Raw genomic sequence first — 22,502 nt, 5'->3', positions numbered from 1 at the left:
ACTGAGCATGCGCAGAAAAGAATGCTGGGAGCAGTTTTATTCATTTAGCTAACATGCCTCTTACCAACTTGATTTAACAACACAGACTAATGCAATGTTTCTTCTTCCCACCAGGCACCCAAAACATATGTTATAAAAGCCAATGAATCATTCCAGAGTTTAAGTGAAGTCAAAATGATGTTGTCATTAGCCCGCAGGTTATACACAGTCTGGATCATGCACAATTAAAGACAACGTGTCTGTGGTTCTGTGTACATGCTAACACCTACGTAGTTGACGTCAAGTGTGAACATAAATTGATTGCGTTTCAGACAACCAATAATGATGCTGAGAGATAATTTCCTGACCATTAAAAAACATTTGGATTTAATAATTCATGGTATTTACTTTAGGGCTCTCCCAAGTGTTCAAAGTGCCTTCCATTACATATTAGACATGAATCCAGATTACTGTGGACAATACCCACAGAACACACGCTGTCAGAATCCACCGTGGTGTCTTGAATTAAAATATTCATCTTAGTTAACAGATAAGGAATGGTGAGCAAAAAGATGAAATGTTAAATACTTCTTTGTAAGTTAGAATCCTATTTTGGAGATATTACGTTTTTTTTTTTATAGTGTACACCTCTCAAGTGTTTTATATTTGACTCAAACATGAGTGATCTTGAACGACACTTGAACGACACGTAGTAAAAGGAAGGTCTTCATGTAATGTGGGTGGCTCTTAAAAGAGCCTTTGGTTGGTGGGTCAGCAGCTGCTTATCCCCCGAAGCCGTACAGGGTGCAGCCCTACCACATCCATGGCGGTCTGGCCATCGGGACGTTCGGGAAGAATCCCAATGGGCCGGCACCGATCGGGCCAATCCGATCGAGCCACTAGGTCCACCGTTTCTCCGCAGCGAGGCTCCCCCCGTTGACAGTTCACTAGCCGGCCCTAACTGTTTTCCCGTGTCCCTTTAGGGGCTCTGTACAAATGCGCATGTTATTAAAACTCTGAGCTGACATTTCTCTTTGATTGCTTCCAGCAAAAACAGTTAATGGGTATCCACTGAAACTAAGTCTGCAGGGAAACCTATGCTCAAAGTGCTTTAGTGCTGACTAAGTAAGAACTTGGAGACCCTTATTTCATAGAGGAAAATAAGTCTGTATTAATTAGTGATACAGAAATGTGAAAACACGTTTTCTCAGGATGTGATATAGTTAAACCCTGTTTTATATATGCATACGTTGTGTTTTAACCGAGCCATTGTGGGGCGAGCTGTAACGAGGCTCTGTATACTAACATGAGAAAAACATATGCATTTCATATTTAGGGGATTTAAGATTAAGATCCTTGGATTATGCATCAAGTTGTACACTTATTCAAAACCGAGGAATATATCTGTAGAAGTAGTGGGTGGCTCTTAAAAGAGCCTTTGTGTTGTTGGTCAATCAGCAGCATGGTTTACTTGGAGCTGGTGTACTTGGTCACGGCCTTGGTGCCCTCAGACACGGCGTGCTTTGCCAGCTCTCCGGGGAGCAGCAGGCGGACGGCGGTCTGGATCTCCCTGGAGGTGATGGTGGAGCGCTTGTTGTAGTGAGCCAGACGGGAGGCCTCCCCGGCGATGCGCTCAAAGATGTCGCTCACGAAGCAGTTCATGATGCCCATGGCCTTGGAGGAGATGCCGGTGTCGGGGTGCACCTGCTTCATCACTTTGTACACGTAGATGGCGTAGCTCTCCTTCCTGGACTTCCTCCTCTTCTTGCCGGTCTTGGTGGCGGTCTTGGTGACGGCTTTCTTGGAGCCCTTCTTGGGCGCTTTCACGCTGGCTGCTTCAGGCATGATCAACGGTTGTGGGTTCACAAAGTTGAATGAATTCTCCGAGACACAGCGCGGTCTATTTATATTCCTCCGATGCAAATGAGACTGTGCTGTTGCTCTCAAGGGATTGGTGGGTTCTGAGCATGCGCAAAGCCAATCACCCTTTGAGCATCGTTTTGGAGAATAGAACTTAGAAAGACATCGTTTTTTTATTTTCTGGTAACTTTTTATATATTGGTAAGGACCCTGTTATACGCTTAAAGTGACAGGTATTAAGGCACTTCAAAGTCTATTAAAACATGATCTATATTAGCAGTAATATGAGCATCGTGAAAACATTAATAGATTGTGTATATATATATATTTATATAAACATTTGTATATATATAGATATTTGTATTCCTCTGGATTATGGGAAACGGTATTTCGATCTCTCTGTCTGTACACAAACTGAAAGATTGACAATACATTTGATGTGATGGTTTACAGACTGTTTGGAAACCCAAATAAAAACGTAATAATGATGTAAAAACACCACCAGGAGAAAGTAGAGTATGAGGGTCGTTCTCCTATTCTGTACTAAGTGAGACAAATGTGTGATATTGGGCTATATAAATAAACTTCAAGACAGTCATGATGAGGCTCACTACAGAGGGAGACTTCTCTACATTCAGCCTGCAGTCACATGTCTAAATACAGAAACATATACATACCTGTAATTCCGCAGATACTGTACTACATTAGTGTCATTTTCATATATTGTTGCACTGATCAAACAATACCTTTAGGTTATATGATAACACGGGGTCAACTTGTACAGGGGATTGAAGTGTTAATGACCCCTGGAAAGTGTCTGCAACATTTTACTTTTAATAGCTTAGATCTAAGTGAGTGTTTGATCTCCAGCTGAGTGAAAAAGCAGTTACACTAACATCATTACACATTAGGGTAGCAGAAACTACTAAACAAACATTTTGGTAAAGGATTAGATCAATATAAGAAAGTGTTGGATGAAGGAAAGCTCTCTGGAGAGAAGTGTGTGGCTCTTAAAAGAGCCTTTGGTGTTTACTGAAGCCGGTTCAGGGTGTTCACTTCTTAGCGGCCTTCTCAGTCTTCTTGGGCAGCAGCACGGCCTGGATGTTGGGCAGCACGCCTCCCTGAGCGATGGTCACTCCTCCCAGCAGCTTGTTGAGCTCCTCGTCGTTGCGGACGGCGAGCTGCAGGTGGCGGGGGATGATCCGGGTCTTCTTGTTGTCCCGGGCGGCGTTTCCAGCCAGCTCCAGGATCTCAGCGGTCAGGTACTCCAGCACAGCGGCCAGGTACACCGGGGCTCCGGCACCGACACGGTGGGCGTAGTTACCCTTCCTCAGATGCCTGTGGACACGGCCGACGGGGAACTGGAGCCCGGCCCGGGAGGAGCGGGTCTTAGCCTTGGCTCGGGCCTTTCCTCCGGTCTTCCCTCTTCCTGACATAATTGCTTTCTCGGGTTTACAACGAAGTGTGGCTCTCTGCTCGCCACAGCGGCTCTTTATATCCACCAGCTGCTTTCTGATTGGCCATCAGCGAGCGTATCTACGATCGTCCAATCAGAAGGGAGCTCATATTAAGACATATTTCCTGCTGTTACAATTATTTATCCTCTCTGTCAGATGAGCAACGTGTGAATTTCGACCTATATAAACAGTATATATTTCTTCAATATGGGATAATGTGAGAGTAACAGGCTACAGACGCAGGCGTGCCTTCAGCGTGTACAAAAAAAGGAGCTACAGCAGGGGTGTCAAACTCAATTTCCTCTCGGGCCACATTAGCATCATGGTTGCACTCAAAGGGCCAGTTTTATATATAAGACTATATAAAAAATACATATATAAATATTTAATAATATAAAATAAATTAATGTATTATATATATTATATTATTGCATTGGATTATTATCGGATAGGGTAATAACTATATCATTAACTACGTCTGAAAGCAGAAGTCTGGGGCAAATAATTGCAAGTCCCTTCAGTAAGAATGTCACAAAATGATTTAAAAAGAAAAGCGAAGTTCTGAAGAAAAAGAAAGTCAAAATCAAAAAGATAAGTCAAATTTTGAAAATAAGTGACATTTTGAAAAAAAAGTAAATTTTTGAAGAAAAATAGTCAAATTCTGAGTAAAAGGCACATTTTAGATGCATTGTGGGACATGTAGTTTTTGGGCAACCTGCTTCTGTAAATCGGCATGTAACCGTATAATAAACATATTATATTCTTTGCAAGCTCTTGTGGGGCCACATAAAATGAAGTCGCGGGGAGTTGACACCCCTGAGCTACAGCCTAAGGAATATATTATTAATACTACACTGTATGAAGTACTGAACTACAAGTAAACATGTTCCTTCAAGTGTTTACATTATCATGAAAAGGTAGATGAAGAGTGTTATATATTTATATGTAATATCACTTACAAATTAGTACAACTTGTACTAATAGCATACAAGAGCAGCATGTTGTAGAACTATCTGATTTGTTATGGCCAGAACAATACAATGATACTTAGCAAAGAATAGGTATTTTTACCACTTTAAGCGTTTTTGTTAAAAGGTTATCAATTTATGATTATGATTCTATGACAAAGCATTACATGCAGCTCCAATTGTACTTAATGAGATCAGGCCAACATATAGCAAAGTCATCTTCAAGAGTTCATTCATCAGCTCTTCAATGAATTTTGCTTTTCAGAAAAAAACGGACCTTCCCACCGTCAGTTAATTATATTAGTGGTGTACCTAAAAACCTAGACAAAATAATGCAAATAACATACATACAGACTGACTGGCTAATGGTATTCAGTGTTTGACATGGTTTGTGTTGAGAATAATTTATGTAATCATACATAAGATGGAATAAATATAAAAATAGCTAGTTTGTATAGTTGTGTGTTAGTATTCCTCATGTGAACACTAAAGGCACAAACAATAGCAAGTATATGAACACATTTTGATTGGACATGAGGAATTCACTACAAGAAATTAAAAAGTGAATTACAATACTTGGTTTGACTATAGGTAATGAAAACTGTGCTGACCTACATTGGGAGAATAAACTGATTGAAGTCAAAGAAGTGAAGAATGGGAAAATCAAAATGCCAATTATAAAACAAGAATTAGCATCGTTAAACATTCATACAAGGAAAGATCCTCCTCTTGGCAAACATCCCCCCACCCACAATAATTACAGACAATTTGGTGAGGGGCACAACGAGGGGGGTTACTAAACGTTATGTATCATTTAAAGTATGGAGGCTTAGGAGCCATGACCTGGATGTTAAAACTCCAATAAACTAAATCGGGAATGTTCTGTTAGAGGAGTGGGTGGCTCTTAAAAGAGCCTTTGGTTGGTCGGTCAGCAGCTGCTTATCCCCCGAAGCCGTACAGGGTGCGGCCCTGCCTCTTCAGAGCGTACACCACATCCATGGCGGTCACAGTCTTCCTCTTGGCGTGCTCGGTGTAGGTGACGGCATCACGGATCACGTTCTCCAGGAACACCTTCAGCACACCGCGGGTCTCCTCGTAGATCAGACCGGAGATACGCTTCACTCCGCCGCGGCGAGCCAGACGGCGGATAGCGGGCTTGGTGATGCCCTGGATGTTATCACGGAGCACTTTGCGGTGGCGCTTAGCGCCTCCTTTGCCGAGTCCCTTTCCTCCTTTTCCTCGTCCAGACATTTTTTGATCTTATTGGTTATGAATACCAAATATGAATGCTGGCTTCATGAGAAGCGGCGGTATTTATTTCGAGTCAGCGGACGTGTTAGAGGTCAGTGGGCGGGGCCAACAAAGAGCGGCGCTTATATTCTTATTTTTTTAATATAACCGTTTTTCCCTTCCACTTTTAAATGTAATTAATGTATTTTAATCAATACTTTGCGTCTTCCTTCGTTAAGTCGTATCAGAGGTAAGATTTACATAATAATTTAAATTAAGATTATCTTTAACAAATAGGTTTTTCTGCAAAACGAATCCCTCTTCGGAGCCCATCTCACCCAATAGATCCTGTAAGTCATTATGATGAGACGTTTTCTCCAAATAAAGATGTATTATGTTAAAAGAATGACAAAATAATATATTATATCAAAATAATGGAGTAGATCTCACAGAATTCTCTCAACATTTTCCTTTTGTTTGTGAGCAACCTTGTTCATTTTTGTCCTAGATCAATACTTTACATAACCATTGGAATAAAATGTATTATTTAACGGTTGTGATGTGATATTTTAATCTGCTGTAATGTTGTAACTTCCAACACATTGTTGAACACAAGATGGCAGCAGTAAACAACACCACTGCTGTGAGGAATACTTCCATCAACCGTCCTGTATAGCACAGGAAAACAGATTTTACAATACGCCAGTGATTTTAATAACCAGTGAAAAATGTGTTATTATAATGTGTGTATGTATAACACTGAACCATTCATTTTAGACATTTAAATGCAGAAATGTTTACGACCCAGAGAACATAGAGACATCCACTGCTCAGGAAGCAACACAGATTTCAACGCTGATTCTAAAAAAAAATGGTTTTATTGGTCTATATATGTTATCATCAACTTCAAAAGTGTCTTGTTGCAAATGAACTGGTTGGCAGGACGGCTCTGTTGTGATTGGTCGACTGCTTGGATATGTCCCTTCCCTTACTCTATACAAATACTCCTTTTTATTATCCTTATATTTTTGACTTACTATCTACCTGTGTTATATTTGTTTATGTGTGCGCCACCAGACACCAAAGCAGAAAACTTGATTCTGATCACGTACAATGTGTTGGAGCGCTAGCCAGTCGCTAGTGTTCCTTAGTGATGTCACTTTGTTCAGGAAGTAAACAAAGGAGTCCAATGGAGGACTTCCTACAAATCGTTTTACAGTAATATGTCCAATTTTTAAGCTTCTACTTAATATGTTTTACTGAACTATAAATATCTGACAGCTCTAGTGTCACTTTTATATATTTTTTTCATTTTTGTTAAATATTATCTTGACAAAGTTCTCTGCATAGCATTGCTACTGTAGCTAAATGTGCTAAGCTAACATAAGTTGTTGGAAGTGTTTAGTGTAGTTTATTTCTTCTTCTTTTTGTACTCGCATGCAGTCTGTGTCAAGGTGAACAGCAACAGCCAGCGTAACCATAAAAACCTCCAGCGTTTACAACCCGCCGCCATCATCAAACTTTCCATAAAGTCGAGTTTTATGGACGTTAGCCGGTTAATGGTTTACAGGAGGACAGGTGACAGGGGGAAACAGAAACAAGATGGACACACAATCGTCCTTATCTCTTCTTTTGAAATGTTCCTTTTTTTCTAACCTCTTCAAAAGAACATACGGCTGAAAACCAAAGCCAGGCCCAAAAAAACTTGCCGTAATCGTTTATGTTTCTTTTAACACAACGTGTTCCCAGAGGAGGGAAAATAACTCAGATCTTACGTACCAGAGTGTAGGAATACTCTGTTACAGTAAAAGTAGTCATTGTGCAGATTGGTCCATTTCAGAATAATAGATATGATATGTTTTATAATGATTGATCATGAAAGTGTTCTCAAAGCTGGTAAAGGTGCAGTAGTTTGAATGACTTTGTATACTGCAGGGTAGCTGGTGGATTTACTCCAGGTGGAACTAAAGTCTGATTTATCACTTAATAATAATAATAATAATAATACATTTTATTTGGGGGGGGGCTTTCATAGCAACCAAGGACACCTTACAGGGCATCGGGGCAATATAGGGAACAATTAAAACAGTGGATTTAGTGAAATATCAGCCGGGGTAAAACAAGATAAACAACTTGATTATATTTCACATCATTCATCCAGATCTGTAAAAACTAAAAAACTAAAGGTATTAAATACATGTAGTGGAGTAAAAGTACACCATTTACCTATGTACAATATATGTAAAATGAAAATACTTAAGTAAAGTACAAGAACCTCAAAATTGTACTTAAGGGCAGTACGACTCTGTTTGTACCTGTATGTGCTATTTAACTGGATTTCACATAGCCGAAAGGGCTTCACATAGAAAACAAAAGTAAGACTTAAACATCAATAAACAAAAGTCGATAGATAACAATACAGTTATTTAAACACCTGAAAACTTGAATTAACCTTTATTTATACCCTTGTTTAAAATTCAGTTAATTACAAAAATCACAACAACGAGAAATAACCACACAAACCGGCAACACGGTTAAAATAAATAAAGCCATTCAAACATTTCTTATATGTAAATTAAGATAACTACGATGTACAAATAAAATACAGTTATCTAAAAGGCCTCAGATTTGAACAATTGTTCTAAATTATTTGGTGGGAAATCAAATAACAAAAATGACAATAGATTTTTGCACAATAAATGTACATTTCCAAAATAAAAAATGCAGATAAAGGCCAAATGTGAATCTATCAAATACATGTAATTTAAAATCTAGAGCTAATAAATGAACATACATTTTCAAATACTTTATATATATTTTTTGTGTATTCCTATTAACATTCTTACTTCAATGTTCTTATATGTATTCCATTAGACCCTATAAATGTCAAGAAAAACTACTTTTTCCAACAAATAAATAATGAATCCATAGAAATGTAATAAGAGATATTTGCCGTTCAGAAGCAGCTGAACCACATTATGCAACATCAATACAACGTCTATTAAACACTTGGAAACACAAATACACCTGCGCGTGTGTTTAATGACAATTATTGTAGCTTTTATGTGATTTTACTGCAGCAGACTAAACTAAATACTCATCAGTGTAAAACAATAAATCTCCCATAAATCCATAAAGAAGCAGATAATTCCTCTTCAGGGGGATCACGACAGGTCGTCGGTTTAAATTCAGACGGTCGAAGAAAACCTCCTTATTAAATAAAAATGAAATCATTTCTAGATATAAGAATACCATTTTATTTTGCAAATGGATTATATTTACTTATTAACCATTATGTTCAATATGTACACAAAATAATGTTTACAAATTAAATATTGGTGATAACATCTTATAATAACACAAATGAATATGTTGTTGCTTATTATTAATTACATTTTGTATAATTCCCTTATTTATGTACCAATTTTTAAATTTCCTTTTTGTATTGATTGTTTTATTTATTTAAAGAGTCCTCTCCTGAAGATGTTCAGGTGTATACCAATAGGTAGTGTCTCTACTTTAAAGAGTCCTCTCCTGCTGATGTTCAGGTGTATATCAGTATGTAGTGTCTCTACTTTAAAGAGTCCTCTCCTGCTGATGTTCAGGTGTATATCAGTATGTAGTGTCTCTACTTTAAAGAGTCCTCTCCTGCTGATGTTCAGGTGTATATCAGTATGTAGTGTATCTACTTTAAAGAGTCCTCTCCTGCTGATGTTCAGGTGTATATCAGTATGTAGTGTCTCTACTTTAAAGAGTCCTCTCCTGCTGATGTTCAGGTGTATATCAGTATGTAGTGTCTCTTCTTTAAAGAGTCCTCTCCTGCTGATGTTCAGGTGTATATCAGTATGTAGTGTCTCTACTTTAAAGAGTCCTCTCCTGCTGATGTTCAGGTGTATATCAGTATGTAGTGTCTCTACTTTAAAGAGTCCTCTCCTGCTGATGTTCAGGTGTATATCAGTATGTAGTGTCTCTACTTTAAAGAGTCCTCTCCTGCTGATGTTCAGGTGTATATCAGTATGTAGTGTCTCTCCTTTAAAGAGTCCTCTCTTGCTGATGTTCAGGTGTATATCAGTATGTAGTGTCTCTACTTTAAAGAGTCCTCTCCTCTCTGATTGGTTAGCTGGCCGGTTCTGTTGTGATTAGTAATCTGCTTAGAGATGTCCCGCCCCTTAGCCTATCACGTACAATGTGTTGGAGTTCTAGCCAATAGGAGCGTGAGTGTTTCATAGTGATGTCACTGTTTTTTGGCAGTAACCAAAAGAGTATTTTTCTACGAGTAGAAAATGAATCTGCACTTATTCTAATAAAACTCTTGTGATAACGGCATTGAGTACTTTTAATATTTGAAGTACATTTGACTTATTTTACCTACTTTCACAACTCCAATTCAGGATGTTTTCTTTTTCACTGAGTAGCACTGCAGTGAAGGTTCTAAATATGTATCTTATGATTGTAATATGTATTCATGTCTACAGCGTGAAATATCTATGACCTCTGATAACTGTGATATTATTGAGTTAATACGAAGAGCATGTGATGTTTTTCCCAACGTTCTGTTTAACACAAATCATGAATCATCCTCTTGTCCTCTTGTGTACCTCCAGCGTTTATGGGCAATAATAAATATAAAACCCTGAGAACCTGTACGCAGCTTTTAAAAAGAAAAAAGATCATTAACCTTTTACTGCCAGGCGAACAGAAAGACACTCGCATCTTCGAAAAACATTGACTGCTCAGGAAGCGACACAGATCTCAACGCTGATTCTAAGAGGATTGGTTTTACTGATCTTACAATATTTTATCATTTTAATATCTCACATTTATTATTTTTAAATCAATGGAAGGAACAGGTTAGCTGGCCGGCTCTGTTGTGATTGGTCAACCGCTTAGAGACGTCCCGCCCCTTAGCCTATCACGTACAATGTGTTGCCAATAGGAACGCGAGTGTTACGCTGTGATGTCACTGTGTTCCGGTAAGTAAATGTTGTACTTATAATTATGTTACAGTAATATTTCCATTTGCTTCTGCAAAACATCTGCTGAAGTGTCCAAATATACAATATAATATATTTATATTTTAATAATTTGAAATGGGTTTATTCATTTTTTTTAAATATAATTCAAAAGCGTTTGTTTTTTGGCTTTCTTTTTTATTTATGGGTGAAAATAAATGTATAACTTAATAGCCTTTTTTTGTATACGACTGTATTTTCTCCATTATTAGGAATTATTTGACGAACTCTTGGAAATTAAATGTGTTCCCGGCTCGATCACATGCATTACCGCGGACAGGAGGACAAGAGGTTTTTGCGTCTCCTTCTCGCAGTTAAACGGTGTTAAAACTCACACTGCATCTCTGAGGCACCCGGTCACATGTTGCAGGTGCAGTCTGGGTAAACAATGGCGGGAAAGAAATCCCCCCCCCCATCACACACGTCGTTAGCATGCTTTAGGATAATTAGCATTTTAGCTTGCAGCCGCTCGGGGTCGAGACCTTTGGCAGGAGTGAAGTAAGACACAGGTTAATAGGGCTGTTAAAATGTCACCCATGTTCATGTGAGAGGTCAAATCATGAGAGTATTACAAGGCAAACAGTGACACACACACACACACACACACACACACACACACACACACACACACACACACACACACACACACACACACACACATTTAAGCAGCCTATCCCTTGTGTGTTATGTCGAAAATCAAATAGTTTATGTAAGTTTCCTATATGATTAGCTCACGCACAGACACACACACACACAGACACACACACACACACACACACACACACACACACACACACACACACACACACACACACAGACACACACACACACACACACACACACACACACACACACACACACACATGAAAGCGGTCGCTGTGCTTCATCTGACTGACTGTCAGACTGACTGTGTGTCAGTACATTTATTTTAATATTCCCTAAGTTGTTTATTCATTTCTCTTTATTTTGCTATTTATTTTTCTGTAGGGGAAATAAATACTGAATATTGATATTTCATAATGAATGAAATGCATGAAAACAAATCAATTGATAAAATGAAGTTAATAAATAGGGAAACTAAAGCCAAGGTACGTTTATTTATACAGCAGCTTTCAACACAAGGCAATTCAAAGTTTACTGAAACGAAAGACATTAAGATCATTAAGAAATAGTGCAGCGGAAACACTTTACAAAATAAAAATTACAAAATGTACATAAAACAAGCTAATATAGAATAACCCAGGAATAAAATAAAACATGAATAGAGTTACAGTGCAGTGTGAGATATGAACAGTTCTCTGGACTGGATTTAAAAGGACCTGCAGGATTCTGGGAGTTTGTTCCAGATGTTTGGATAACTGAACTTCTCCAGGTTTATTTCTGGTTCTGGGGACCGAAAGCAGACCAGAAGACCTGAGAGTTCTGGATGGATCATAATGTAGCAGCAGATCAGAATGAACCATTCAATGCTTTATAAACCAGCAGCAGAATGAAGTCTCTGACAGGAAGCCAGTGTAAAGACCTCAGAACTGGACTGATCCTCTTTCTTAGTGTTAGTGAGGAACCAGTGTAAAGACTTCAGAACTGGACTGATCCACTTTCTTAGAGTTAGTGAGGAACCAGTGTAAAGACCTCAGAACTGGACTGATCCTCTTTCTTAGAGTTAGTGAGGAACCAGTGTAAAGACCTCAGAACTGGACTGATCCACTTTCTTAGTGTTAGTGAGGAACCAGTGTAAAGACCTCAGAACTGGACTGATCCTCTTTCTTAGAGTTAGTGAGGAACCAGTGTAAAGACCTCAGAACCGGACTGATCCTCTTTCTTAGTGTTAGTGAGGAACCAGTATAAAGACTTCAGAAATGGACTGATCCACTTTCTTAGTGTTAGTGAGGAACCAGTGTAAAGACCTCAGAACTGGACTGATCCACTTTCTTAGTGTTAGTGAGGAACCAGTGTAAAGACCTCAGAACTGGACTGATCCACTTTCTTAGTGTTAGTGAGGAACCAGTGTAAAGACTTCAGAACTGGACTGATCCATTTTCTTAGTGTTAGTGAGGAACCAGTGTAAAGACTTCAGAACTGGACTGATCCACTTTCTTAGTGTTAGAGAGGAACCAGTGTAAAGACCTCAGAACTGGACTGATCCACTTTCTTAGTGTTAGTGAGGAACCAGTGTAAAGACTTCAGAACTGGACTGATCCACTTTCTTAGTGTTAGTGAGGAACCAGTGTAAAGACTTCAGAACTGGACTGATCCATTTTCTTAGTGTTAGTGAGGAACCAGTGTAAAGACTTCAGAACTGGACTGATCCACTTTCTTAGTGTTAGAGAGGAACCAGTGTAAAGACCTCAGAACTGGACTGATCCACTTTCTTAGTGTTAGTGAGGAACCAGTGTAAAGACTTCAGAACTGGACTGATCCACTTTCTTAGAGTTAGTGAGGAACCAGTGTAAAGACTTCAGAACTGGACTGATCCACTTTCTTAGTGTTAGTGAGGAACCAGTGTAAAGACTTCAGAACTGGACTGATCCACTTTCTTAGTGTTAGTGAGGAACCAGTGTAAAGACCTCAGAACTGGACTGATCCACTTTCTTAGTGTTAGTGAGGAACCAGTGTAAAGACCTCAGAACTGGACTGATCCACTTTCTTAGTGTCAGTGAGGAACCAGTGTAAAGACCTCAGAACTGGACTGATCCACTTTCTTAGTGTTAGTGAGGAACCAGGGTAAAGACCTCAGAACTGGACTGATCCACTTTCTTAGTGTTAGTGAGGAACCAGATTAAAGACTTCAGAACTGGACTGATCCACTTTCTTAGTGTTAGTGAGGAACCAGGGTAAAGACCTCAGAACTGGACTGATCCACTTTCTTAGTGTTAGTGAGGAACCAGAGTAAAGACTTAAGAACTGGACTGATCCTCTTTCTTAGTGTTAGTGAGGAACCAGTGTAAAGACTTCAGAACTGGACTGATCCACTTTCTTAGTGTTAGTGAGGAACCAGGGTAAAGACCTCAGAACTGGACTGATCCACTTTCTTAGAGTTAGTGAGGAACCAGTGTAAAGACCTCAGAACCGGACTTATCCTCTTTCTTAGTGTTAGTGAGGAACCAGTGTAAAGACTTCAGAACTGGACTGATCCACTTTCTTAGTGTTAGTGAGGAACCAGTGTAAAGACCTCAGAACTGGACTGATCCACTTTCTTAGTGTTAGTGAGGAACCAGTGTAAAGACCTCAGAACTGGAGTGATCCACTTTCTTAGTGTTAGTGAGGAACCAGTGTAAAGACTTCAGAACTGGACTGATCCACTTTCTTAGTGTTAGTGAGGAACCAGTGTAAAGACTTCAGAACTGGACTGATCCACTTTCTTAGTGTTAGTGAGGAACCAGTGTAAAGACTTCAGAACTGGACTGATCCACTTTCTTAGTGTCAGTGAGGAACCAGTGTAAAGACCTTAGAACTGGACTGATCCTCTTTCTTAGTGTCAGTGAGGAACCAGTGTAAAGACCTTAGAACTGGACTGATCCTCTTTCTTAGTGTCAGTGAGGAACCAGTGTAAAGACTTCAGAACTGGACTGATCCACTTTCTTAGTGTTAGTGAGGAACCAGGGTAAAGACCTCAGAACTGGACTGATCCACTTTCTTAGTGTCAGTGAGGAACCAGTGTAAAGACTTCAGAACTGGACTGATCCACTTTCTTAGTGTTAGTGAGGAACCAGGGTAAAGACCTCAGAACTGGACTGATCCACTTTCTTAGTGTCAGTGAGGAACCAGTGTAAAGACTTCAGAACTGGACTGATCCACTTTCTTAGTGTTAGTGAGGAACCAGGGTAAAGACCTCAGAACTGGACTGATCCACTTTCTTAGTGTCAGTGAGGAACCAGTGTAAAGACTTCAGAACTGGACTGATCCACTTTCTTAGTGTCAGTGAGGACTCGAGGAGCAGCTTTCTAATAGATGTGTTAGTGAGACCTGTAAAGACACCATTATCGGGTCTACTGGAGATAAAGGCATGGACAAGTGTTTCCCAATACTGAAGTTAATGATTAAAGAAGGAAATATCCATTTTTTCACATTTTACCAGCAATGAATGCCTCGATTTATTCATGTTTTCGTGGCATGTTTATTCCTTATCTAGTGATTTATTTATTCAGCTTACGTCCTCCATAAACATGAGACTTCCACAAAAACGTAACATTTATTTCTGCTTTTCAAACAGATTTGTTTTATTGTTTTCCTGCTTCTCTTTGTTTGCGGCCTTCAGATATAAATATATAACTTAATTGGGGTCATAACGAGGACGCCAGCGTCACATAAAACTGAAATGCAGGTGACTTACTTTTACTTTTGCATCAGTTAACAATTGACTGAGGCTGAACAGAGCTGAAACACTGAAAAGCAGATACATCCTTTAAATTAATTAAATAATAATGCATTTCATAAATAAATTAAAGAAAAAAATTGTAAATATAAAATGTGTCAATGAGATACAACTGACTACATACTGATATACACCTGAACATCAGCAGGAGAGGACTCTTTAAAGTAGAGACACTACATACTGATATACACCTGAACATCAGCAGGAGAGGACTCTTTAAAGTAGAGACACTACATACTGATATACACCTGAACATCAGCAGGAGAGGACTCTTTAAAGTAGAGACACTACATACTGATATACACCTGAGCATCAGCAGAAGAGGACTCTTTAAAGTAGAGACTCTACATACTGATATACACCTGAACATCAGCAGGAGAGGACTCTTTAAAGTAGAGACACTACATACTGATATACACCTGAGCATCAGCAGGAGAGGACTCTTTAAAGTAGAGACACTACATACTGATATACACCTGAACATCAGCAGAAGAGGACTCTTTAAAGTAGAGACACTACATACACCTGAACATCAGCAGGAGAGGACTCTTTAAAGTAGAGACACTACATACTGATATACACCTGAACATCAGCAGGAGAGTACTCTTTAAAGTAGAGACACTACATACTGATATACACCTGAACATCAGCAGGAGGGGACTCTTTAAAGTAGAGACACTACATACTGATATACACCTGAACATCAGCAGGAGAGGACTCTTTAAAGTAGAGACACTACATACTGATATACACCTGAACATCAGCAGGAGAGGACTCTTTAAAGTAGAGACACTACATACTGATATACACCTGAACATCAGCAGGAGAGGACTCTTTAAAGTAGAGACACTACATACTGATATACACCTGAACATCAGCAGGAGAGAACTCTTTAAAGTAGAGACACTACATACTGATATACACCTGAACATCAGCAGGAGAGGACTCTTTAAAGTAGAGACACTACATACTGATATACACCTGAGCATCAGCAGGAGAGGACTCTTTAAAGAAGAGACACTACATACTGATATACACCTGAACATCAGCAGGAGAGGACTCTTTAAAGTAGAGACACTACATACTGATATACACCTGGAAATAATGAGGCCCCTTTATTGAAACCTAATAGAAAATAAATCACAAAACAATGGATTAAACCGTTAGCACAGAAATCCAGATAAAGTACATATTTGGTAGAAACTTGGTAGCAGAGGTCTTTATTTTCAAACTGATTTCTCTTCCAGGAGAACTATGCCAAGGTTCATGAGGGATTAACGGTCTGGAAATATAATGCCAGAGCCCAGTGCCTTAAAGTCAATCACTTCATATTAAAATGATTCCTCAAACAAACACGCTTTACAGGGAGAATAAGGAACTAAGATGAAGATATACATTTCCTCTCTGTCTTTTGTTATTCTACACAACAAGGAGAAGGAGAAGACAAACATGAACTTGGAGAGGAATCAGGATTCGGTCGTCTCGAAACTTCCAACATTATCACTGGGACGAAGGTTAATGAGGGGGAAAGGTAAGGCTCACACACACACACACACACACATACACACACACACACACACACACACACACACACACACACACACACCACACACACACACACACACACACCACACACACCTGCACTTGAATCGGCTCTTGTAAACTGAAGGTAAAAGCAGGTCAGAGCTGCAGAAAGTATTATTATTATTGTGTTTATTTTTGAATTATTGTCTAAATAATCATAATGCTTCACTATTATGATTAGATGTTTTTATAAAATGTAATTTATTTTTTGTTATCCATTTATTTTCCAAGCAGCCAATCCGTATGTTTTTCTCAGATTTCTTAAGTTTCGACATCTCGAGTCCATGACCTGTCTGAGCCATGAACGACATGACGGGGTGAAAATATGAAATAACCAAGACTTCACAAAGAGACTTATTCCTTTATGTTTGTTGTTTTTATAATCTTTACTTTGCCCCTGTTTTCCCAATTATGACATTGAAGTCCAATCAAATCAATTTCGCCGTGTGATTTTGGATTATTGCAGAAAATAATCTCTGTAGAAATCAAACGTTTATGATACTTTCACGTTTAGTTCAGCTGCAGGATAATCTCCACATTACTTCCTCTGGAGGGAACACAGGGATGTTAGCCCCTGCAGACCGTTTACATGCACTAACACACTATATCAACGGCTTCATCATTTAGTGTGTGTGTGTGTGTGTGTGTGTGTGTGTGTGTGTGTGTGTGTGTGTGTGTGTGTGTGTGTGTGTGTGTGTGTGTGTGTGTGTGTGTGTGTGTGTGTGTGTGTGTGTGTGTGTGTGTGTGTGTGTGTGTGTGTGTGTGTGTGTGTGTGTGTGTGTGTGTGTGTGTGTGTGTGTGTGTGTGTGTGTGTGTGTGTGTGTGTGTGTGTGTGTGTGTGTGTGTGTGTGGCGAGGCTGTGGCACAGTGGGTTAGTGCATTGGTGTTGGGATCAGGGGGACACAGGTTCAAACCCCACTGCAGTCAGCATGTCGTTGTGTCCCTGAGACTCTTAACCCCAAATTGCTCCTGTGGGGATTGTCCACGGTATTGAGTATGGAAGTTGCTTTGGATAAAAGTGACTTACAAGTAACATGTAGTGTGTGTGTGTGTGATGTAGGTTAATGGGGCTGTATATGATCTGTCTGACTGATAGACAGTAATCACCACCGCTGTAAAAATGACTTATTTTTTTACAGACAAAACAAAATAAAAACACAGCATTTTATATTATATTTTTTTACATTATATTACATGATATTAAATTACGTGATGTTTTAATTAATTGTATTAAATTACACTATATTATTTTATGTTATATTACATTATATTATAGACAATTATATTATGTTATATTACATCTTATTATATTATGTTATATTAAATTACATTATATTATGTCATATACAAATATATGATATTCAATTAAATTAAATTATATTAAATTATATTTTGTTATATTAAATTATGTTATATTAAATTATATAATATTAAATTCACTTATTATTTAATTTAATTTTCCTCACAGTGTGTTTGTCATGCCTTCATTCAGCAGCTCTCCTCCCGCTCTCCGTGCTCATGTTTTCGGGGGAATACCGGTAGTCTTCAGTATTATCTCCTCTTTACAGCGACTACCGTTCCTGCACTGCTCCTTTACAACTCCTCTGTTTATCCACAATCAATGTGGCCAATACAGGGGCGTATTAGGGGCTGTAAGTCTATTGTAAATGAAAGTTTATGGTAAAATGGCCCATAAACGCTCGGCTGTATAAGTCTGCAGCGCGAGACGATTCTCACAGTTTATGGACGCCGGCGAGAGGCGAGTCTGCTGTCTTTCCTTCAATTTGCTCGAAATATTTGACGAGAGATGATTCCGTGAACGCGTTTGATCGGCAACAATTAAAGAGAATTTTAATGCAAGAAAAAGGACGCGTTAAATGTCACCGTGTTTGATTTTCTGCCCGCGCGCTGTTTTGATTATTATTTTGTCTTTAAGTCTAACGCAGCACCGAGTTTATTTTTGTAAAGTCGTAACTGCAGATGAAGGACGTCCACCATTTTGTTTTGGAGAAGAAATGTGCCCTGAAATGGCCACCATCGTGACGTGTGTGTGTGTGTGTGTGTGTGTGTGTGTGTGTGTGTGTGTGTGTGTGTGTGTGTGTGTGTGTGTGTGTGTGTGTGTGTGTGTGTGTGTGTGTGTGTGTGTGTGTGTGTGTGTGTGTGTGTGTGTGTGTGTAAAAGTTAAAGTTATAAGAACTTATAGTTAGATTTAGTTTTAGATGCACTTTCTGCTTGCCGTTGTTTTCTGCCGGCTGAACATCTGACCCGGAGATAAGAGGCGAGGAAGTCGTTCCTCATTTCCACGAAGCAGAAATGCCGTCATCACAATTGATGTCAGTGTTTTTCGTCGGGTTTGCTTGGGTCAACCATCTCATTAATTTTCCTAGTGCTTGCATCCACACTGCATCCAAGTTAAAAAAAAAAACATAAATCATTAGACGTTTTTATTATTTGGGAGGAAAATCAAATTAAAGAAATGGTTACAAAAAAGAATTAATTCCAAAAAAGGTAGAAATATGAATTATTTCATGTTTTATTATTTGTGCAGAGCATTGAAGAAAAAACAAACAATGGCCGCCTCTTCGCTCTACGTCCCTTATTGTGAAAAACTGATTATTCAAAATGTATTTTAATCCTAATGTCATATAGAGTTGAAAAGGAACCATGATCTAAGAAGTTTTTGAAACTGGATGAAAGTACTTTAATAACGCGTCAGACCCGTTGCTGTTGTCTTCTGTACGGACTGCAGTTTTCACTCTTGCTTTAACCTTATCAAACTAAATGTGTGTTTCTGGAGGTGAGTCCTATCAGAGCTCATCACGCCTCCTCAACAAACATGTCTGCGTCTCTGTGGTGAAGAAACCTCTTTTACTGCCCCCCCCCCCCCCAATAAACTTTATGGCTCTGAAGAGGCCGAGCGGCTCTCATTACGTTTGTTTACCCAAAAATGAGACACGGACACGGCCGTTGCTACTCACAACGTGGATCCTGTCTTTTTCCTTCTTTTGAAATATAAATGTGTATTTCCACTTTCAAAAGGTGTGTTTTCACTGTTATTTAGTCCGTGTTGTATTATGCCTGAACACTTAGACAGCATGAGGGCAGACTGTGTTTAAACTCATCTCAGCCAATGCAGAGCTTGGTTTTGAGGTTTCTACGCACGCTATGAAGCAGATGTTAGGTGGTGACATTTCTAATTAAAAATGTTGAGCTATCTGGTTAAAAAAGATTACATTTCGGGGATGACTTCCCATCATATCAAAGCAGACGGTGGAAAAAATGACGGAAGAGAAATGGGAAAAATGTACATGGAGTCTGAGCTGTCGAATGCTAGCTTAGCTATTGTTATTTTAAAACTAAAAAAACTAATAACAAAAAACATTTTAAAAGCATTACGTTAGCAGAGAAGTAGAACATTAGCATGAAATGAGCAACGTTAGTATAATGAAACAGCTGTGTGCGTCACTATTTAGCGTCCCCTGGTCTACAGCTGTGTGCGTCACTCTTTAGTGTCCCCTGGTCTCCAGCTGTGTGCGTCACTCCTTAGTGTCCCCTGGTCTCCAGCTGTGTGCGTCACTCCTTAGTGTCCCCTGGTCTCCAGCTGTGTGCGTCACTCTTTAGTGTCCCCTGGTCTACAGCTGTGTGCGTCATTCCTTAGTGTCCCCTGGTCTACAGCTGTGTGCGTCACTCTTTAGTGTCCCCTGGTCTCCAGCTGTGTGCGTCACTCCTTAGTGTCCCCTGGTCTTCAGCTGTGTGCGTCACTCTTTAGTGTCCCCTGGTCTACAGCTGTGTGCGTCACTCCTTAGTGTCCCCTGGTCTCCAGCTGTGTTCGTCACTCTTTAGTGTCCCCTGGTCTCCCAGCTGTGTGTGTCACTCTTTAGTGTCCCCTGGTCTCCCAGCTGTGTGCGTCACTCTTTAGTGTACCCTGGTCTCCCAGCTGTGTGCGTCACTCTTTAGTGTCCCCTGGTCTCCCAGCTGTGCGTCACTCTTTAGTGTCCCCTGGTCTCCCAGCTGTGTGTGTCACTCTTTAGTGTACCCTGGTCTCCCAGCTGTGTGCATCGCTCTTTAGTGTCCCCTGGTCCACAGCTGTGTGCGTCACTCTTTAGTGTCCCCTGGTCTCCCAGCTGTGTGCGTCAGTCTTTAGTGTCTCATGGTCTGCCAGCTGTGTGCGTCACTCCTTAGTGTCCCCTGGTCTCCCAGCTGTGTGCGTCACTCTTTAGTGTCCCCTGGTCTCCCAGCTGTGTGCGTCACTCCTTAGTGTCCCCTGGTCTCCAGCTGTGTGCGTCACTCTTTAGTGTCCCCTGGTCTCCCAGCTGTGTGCGTCACTCTTTAGTGTACCCTGGTCTCCCAGCTGTGTGCGTCACTCTTTAGTGTCCCCTGGTCTCCCAGCTGTGCGTCACTCTTTAGTGTACCCTGGTCTCCCAGCTGTGTGCATCGCTCTTTAGTGTCCCCTGGTCCACAGCTGTGTGCGTCACTCTTTAGTGTCCCCTGGTCTCCCAGCTGTGTGCGTCAGTCTTTAGTGTCTCATGGTCTGCCAGCTGTGTGCGTCACTCTTTAGTGTCCCCTGGTCTCCCAGCTGTGTGCGTCACTCTTTAGTGTCCCCTGGTCTCCCAGCTGTGTGCGTCACTCTTTAGTGTCCCATGGTCTCCCAGCTGTGTAAATCGGTCTTTAGTGTTCTATGGTCTCCCAGCTGTGTGCGTCACTCTTTAGTGTCCCCTGGTCTCCCAGCTGTGTGCATCGGTCTTTAGTGTTCTATGGTCTCCCAGCTGTGTGCGTCACTCTTTAGTGTCCCCTGGTCTCCCAGCTGTGTGCGTCACTCTTTAGTGTCCCCTGGTCTCCCAGCTGTGTGCGTCCTTCTTTAGTGTCCCCTGGTCTCCAGCTGTGTGCGTCACTCTTTAGTGTCCCCTGCTCTCCGTTGTGTTTGAGCTTCTTCAGCGTTTGGTTTCTGCAGCTTTTAGTAAACGCAGCGCATGTCTCCTCAAGTTGCTGAATGTCCTCTAAATGCTGCATGTGTTGCTGGAGATGTTTCTTTATGTGGAACATTTGGGTTTTTATATCTGCATTCTTTCTGAAGCTGCAGCACGTTTCTACCTGTCAGCCTCCGTACACATGGGCCATCAAAACAATGGCTTTACACCAACAACTCCCCTTCTCTTTATAAGTACAACATATACGCCTCCTTGAAGTAGCGTTAATATTGTCATACCAAGTGGAACAGTCTAACAAGTGACATAATGTAATTTTTAAAACGAGAAACTCAGATTATTTCTTAAAGTGGACCTATCATGCTATATTGGAAACATATATTGTAGGGCCATACCTATACAAAACATGTCTGTGAAGTGTTTTGCTTAAAATACCAAACATATCATTGTAGCCACGCCTCATACTGCTCAAACCCCTCTATTACAGCCCTGTTAGAGAAACGCAGATTTTGGGTCCTTAGCTTGAAAAAAAAAAAAAAAGAGGAGGAGGCGGAGCTAAAGCCTGATCAGAATTCTACCGGAGATAAAGTTAAATTCTGCTGTGATAAAACGCCATCCTGTTCTAAACCACATCAAGGATTATTTCTGAAACAGTATGGAGCTCAAATGCTTTTTCTCTTACGGGTTTATCCCAAGGTAGGTTCCTTTTTATTTCCTGCTTTTTAAACACATGTTTAAACACAGGTTAGCTCTGAGTGTTAGCAATGCTAATGTAAACAAAGACGAGATTATGTCCAAAACACGTCAGGCATTGTTTCTGATAGCAACTTTCAGTGGGTCCGCTGCCGATTTGACGTCAGATTGGCAGCAAATCTGTATCCGCTCGTTGTTCCCTGTTTTTAGAGATTTGGGTACGGAGGAAAAGAGAGGGTTTTATTTTCTGACGCTGCGTGAGTTCCCTGACACACCGGGGACACATCTTTATGTATAAAAGACATCACAAAGTGCATTTTGCATGATAGGTCCCCTTTAAGTAAAGTCTTACTTTCAGTTTGAATGTAAATGATCCAAGGTCAGAGTTTGAGATTAATATGATATAAATAAGAGTGTGA

The 22,502-nt window shown here is 40.1% G+C and overlaps 3 protein-coding genes across 3 annotated transcripts; all 3 read right to left on the bottom strand.

The window, feature by feature from the left end:
- Nucleotides 1–1,404: 1,404 nt before the first annotated feature.
- LOC307020051 (histone H2B 1.2-like) lies at nt 1,405–1,833 on the bottom strand. The gene has a single exon (XM_079651143.1). The coding sequence runs from the start codon at nt 1,822–1,824 to the stop codon at nt 1,447–1,449; it is 378 nt and encodes a 125-aa protein (XP_079507269.1). The 5' UTR covers nt 1,825–1,833; the 3' UTR covers nt 1,405–1,446.
- Nucleotides 1,834–2,870: 1,037 nt separating this feature from the next.
- LOC307018098 (histone H2A) lies at nt 2,871–3,282 on the bottom strand. Its single transcript, XM_079648171.1, has one exon. It carries the CDS (start codon nt 3,273–3,275, stop codon nt 2,892–2,894), a length of 384 nt encoding a protein of 127 aa, XP_079504297.1. The 5' UTR covers nt 3,276–3,282; the 3' UTR covers nt 2,871–2,891.
- Nucleotides 3,283–4,443: 1,161 nt separating this feature from the next.
- Nucleotides 4,444–5,522, bottom strand: LOC307020898 (histone H4). The gene has a single exon (XM_079652596.1). The coding sequence runs from the start codon at nt 5,513–5,515 to the stop codon at nt 5,204–5,206; it is 312 nt and encodes a 103-aa protein (XP_079508722.1). The 5' UTR covers nt 5,516–5,522; the 3' UTR covers nt 4,444–5,203.
- Between the last annotated feature and the right edge of the window lie 16,980 nt (nt 5,523–22,502).

The sequence above is a fragment of the Notothenia rossii genome, assembly GCF_949606895.1.
Source record: "Notothenia rossii genome assembly, chromosome: 9".
NCBI lineage: Eukaryota > Metazoa > Chordata > Actinopteri > Perciformes > Nototheniidae > Notothenia > Notothenia rossii.
The sequence above is the reverse complement of the archived record's forward strand: the minus strand, read 5'-3'. Positions and strand labels throughout refer to the sequence as shown.

Coding starts and splice junctions, on each gene's coding strand:
- LOC307020051 (XM_079651143.1), bottom strand. CDS start 1,824: ATGCCTGAAGCAGCCAGCGTGAAAGCGCCCAAGAAGGGCTCCAAGAAA.
- LOC307018098 (XM_079648171.1), bottom strand. CDS start 3,275: ATGTCAGGAAGAGGGAAGACCGGAGGAAAGGCCCGAGCCAAGGCTAAG.
- LOC307020898 (XM_079652596.1), bottom strand. CDS start 5,515: ATGTCTGGACGAGGAAAAGGAGGAAAGGGACTCGGCAAAGGAGGCGCT.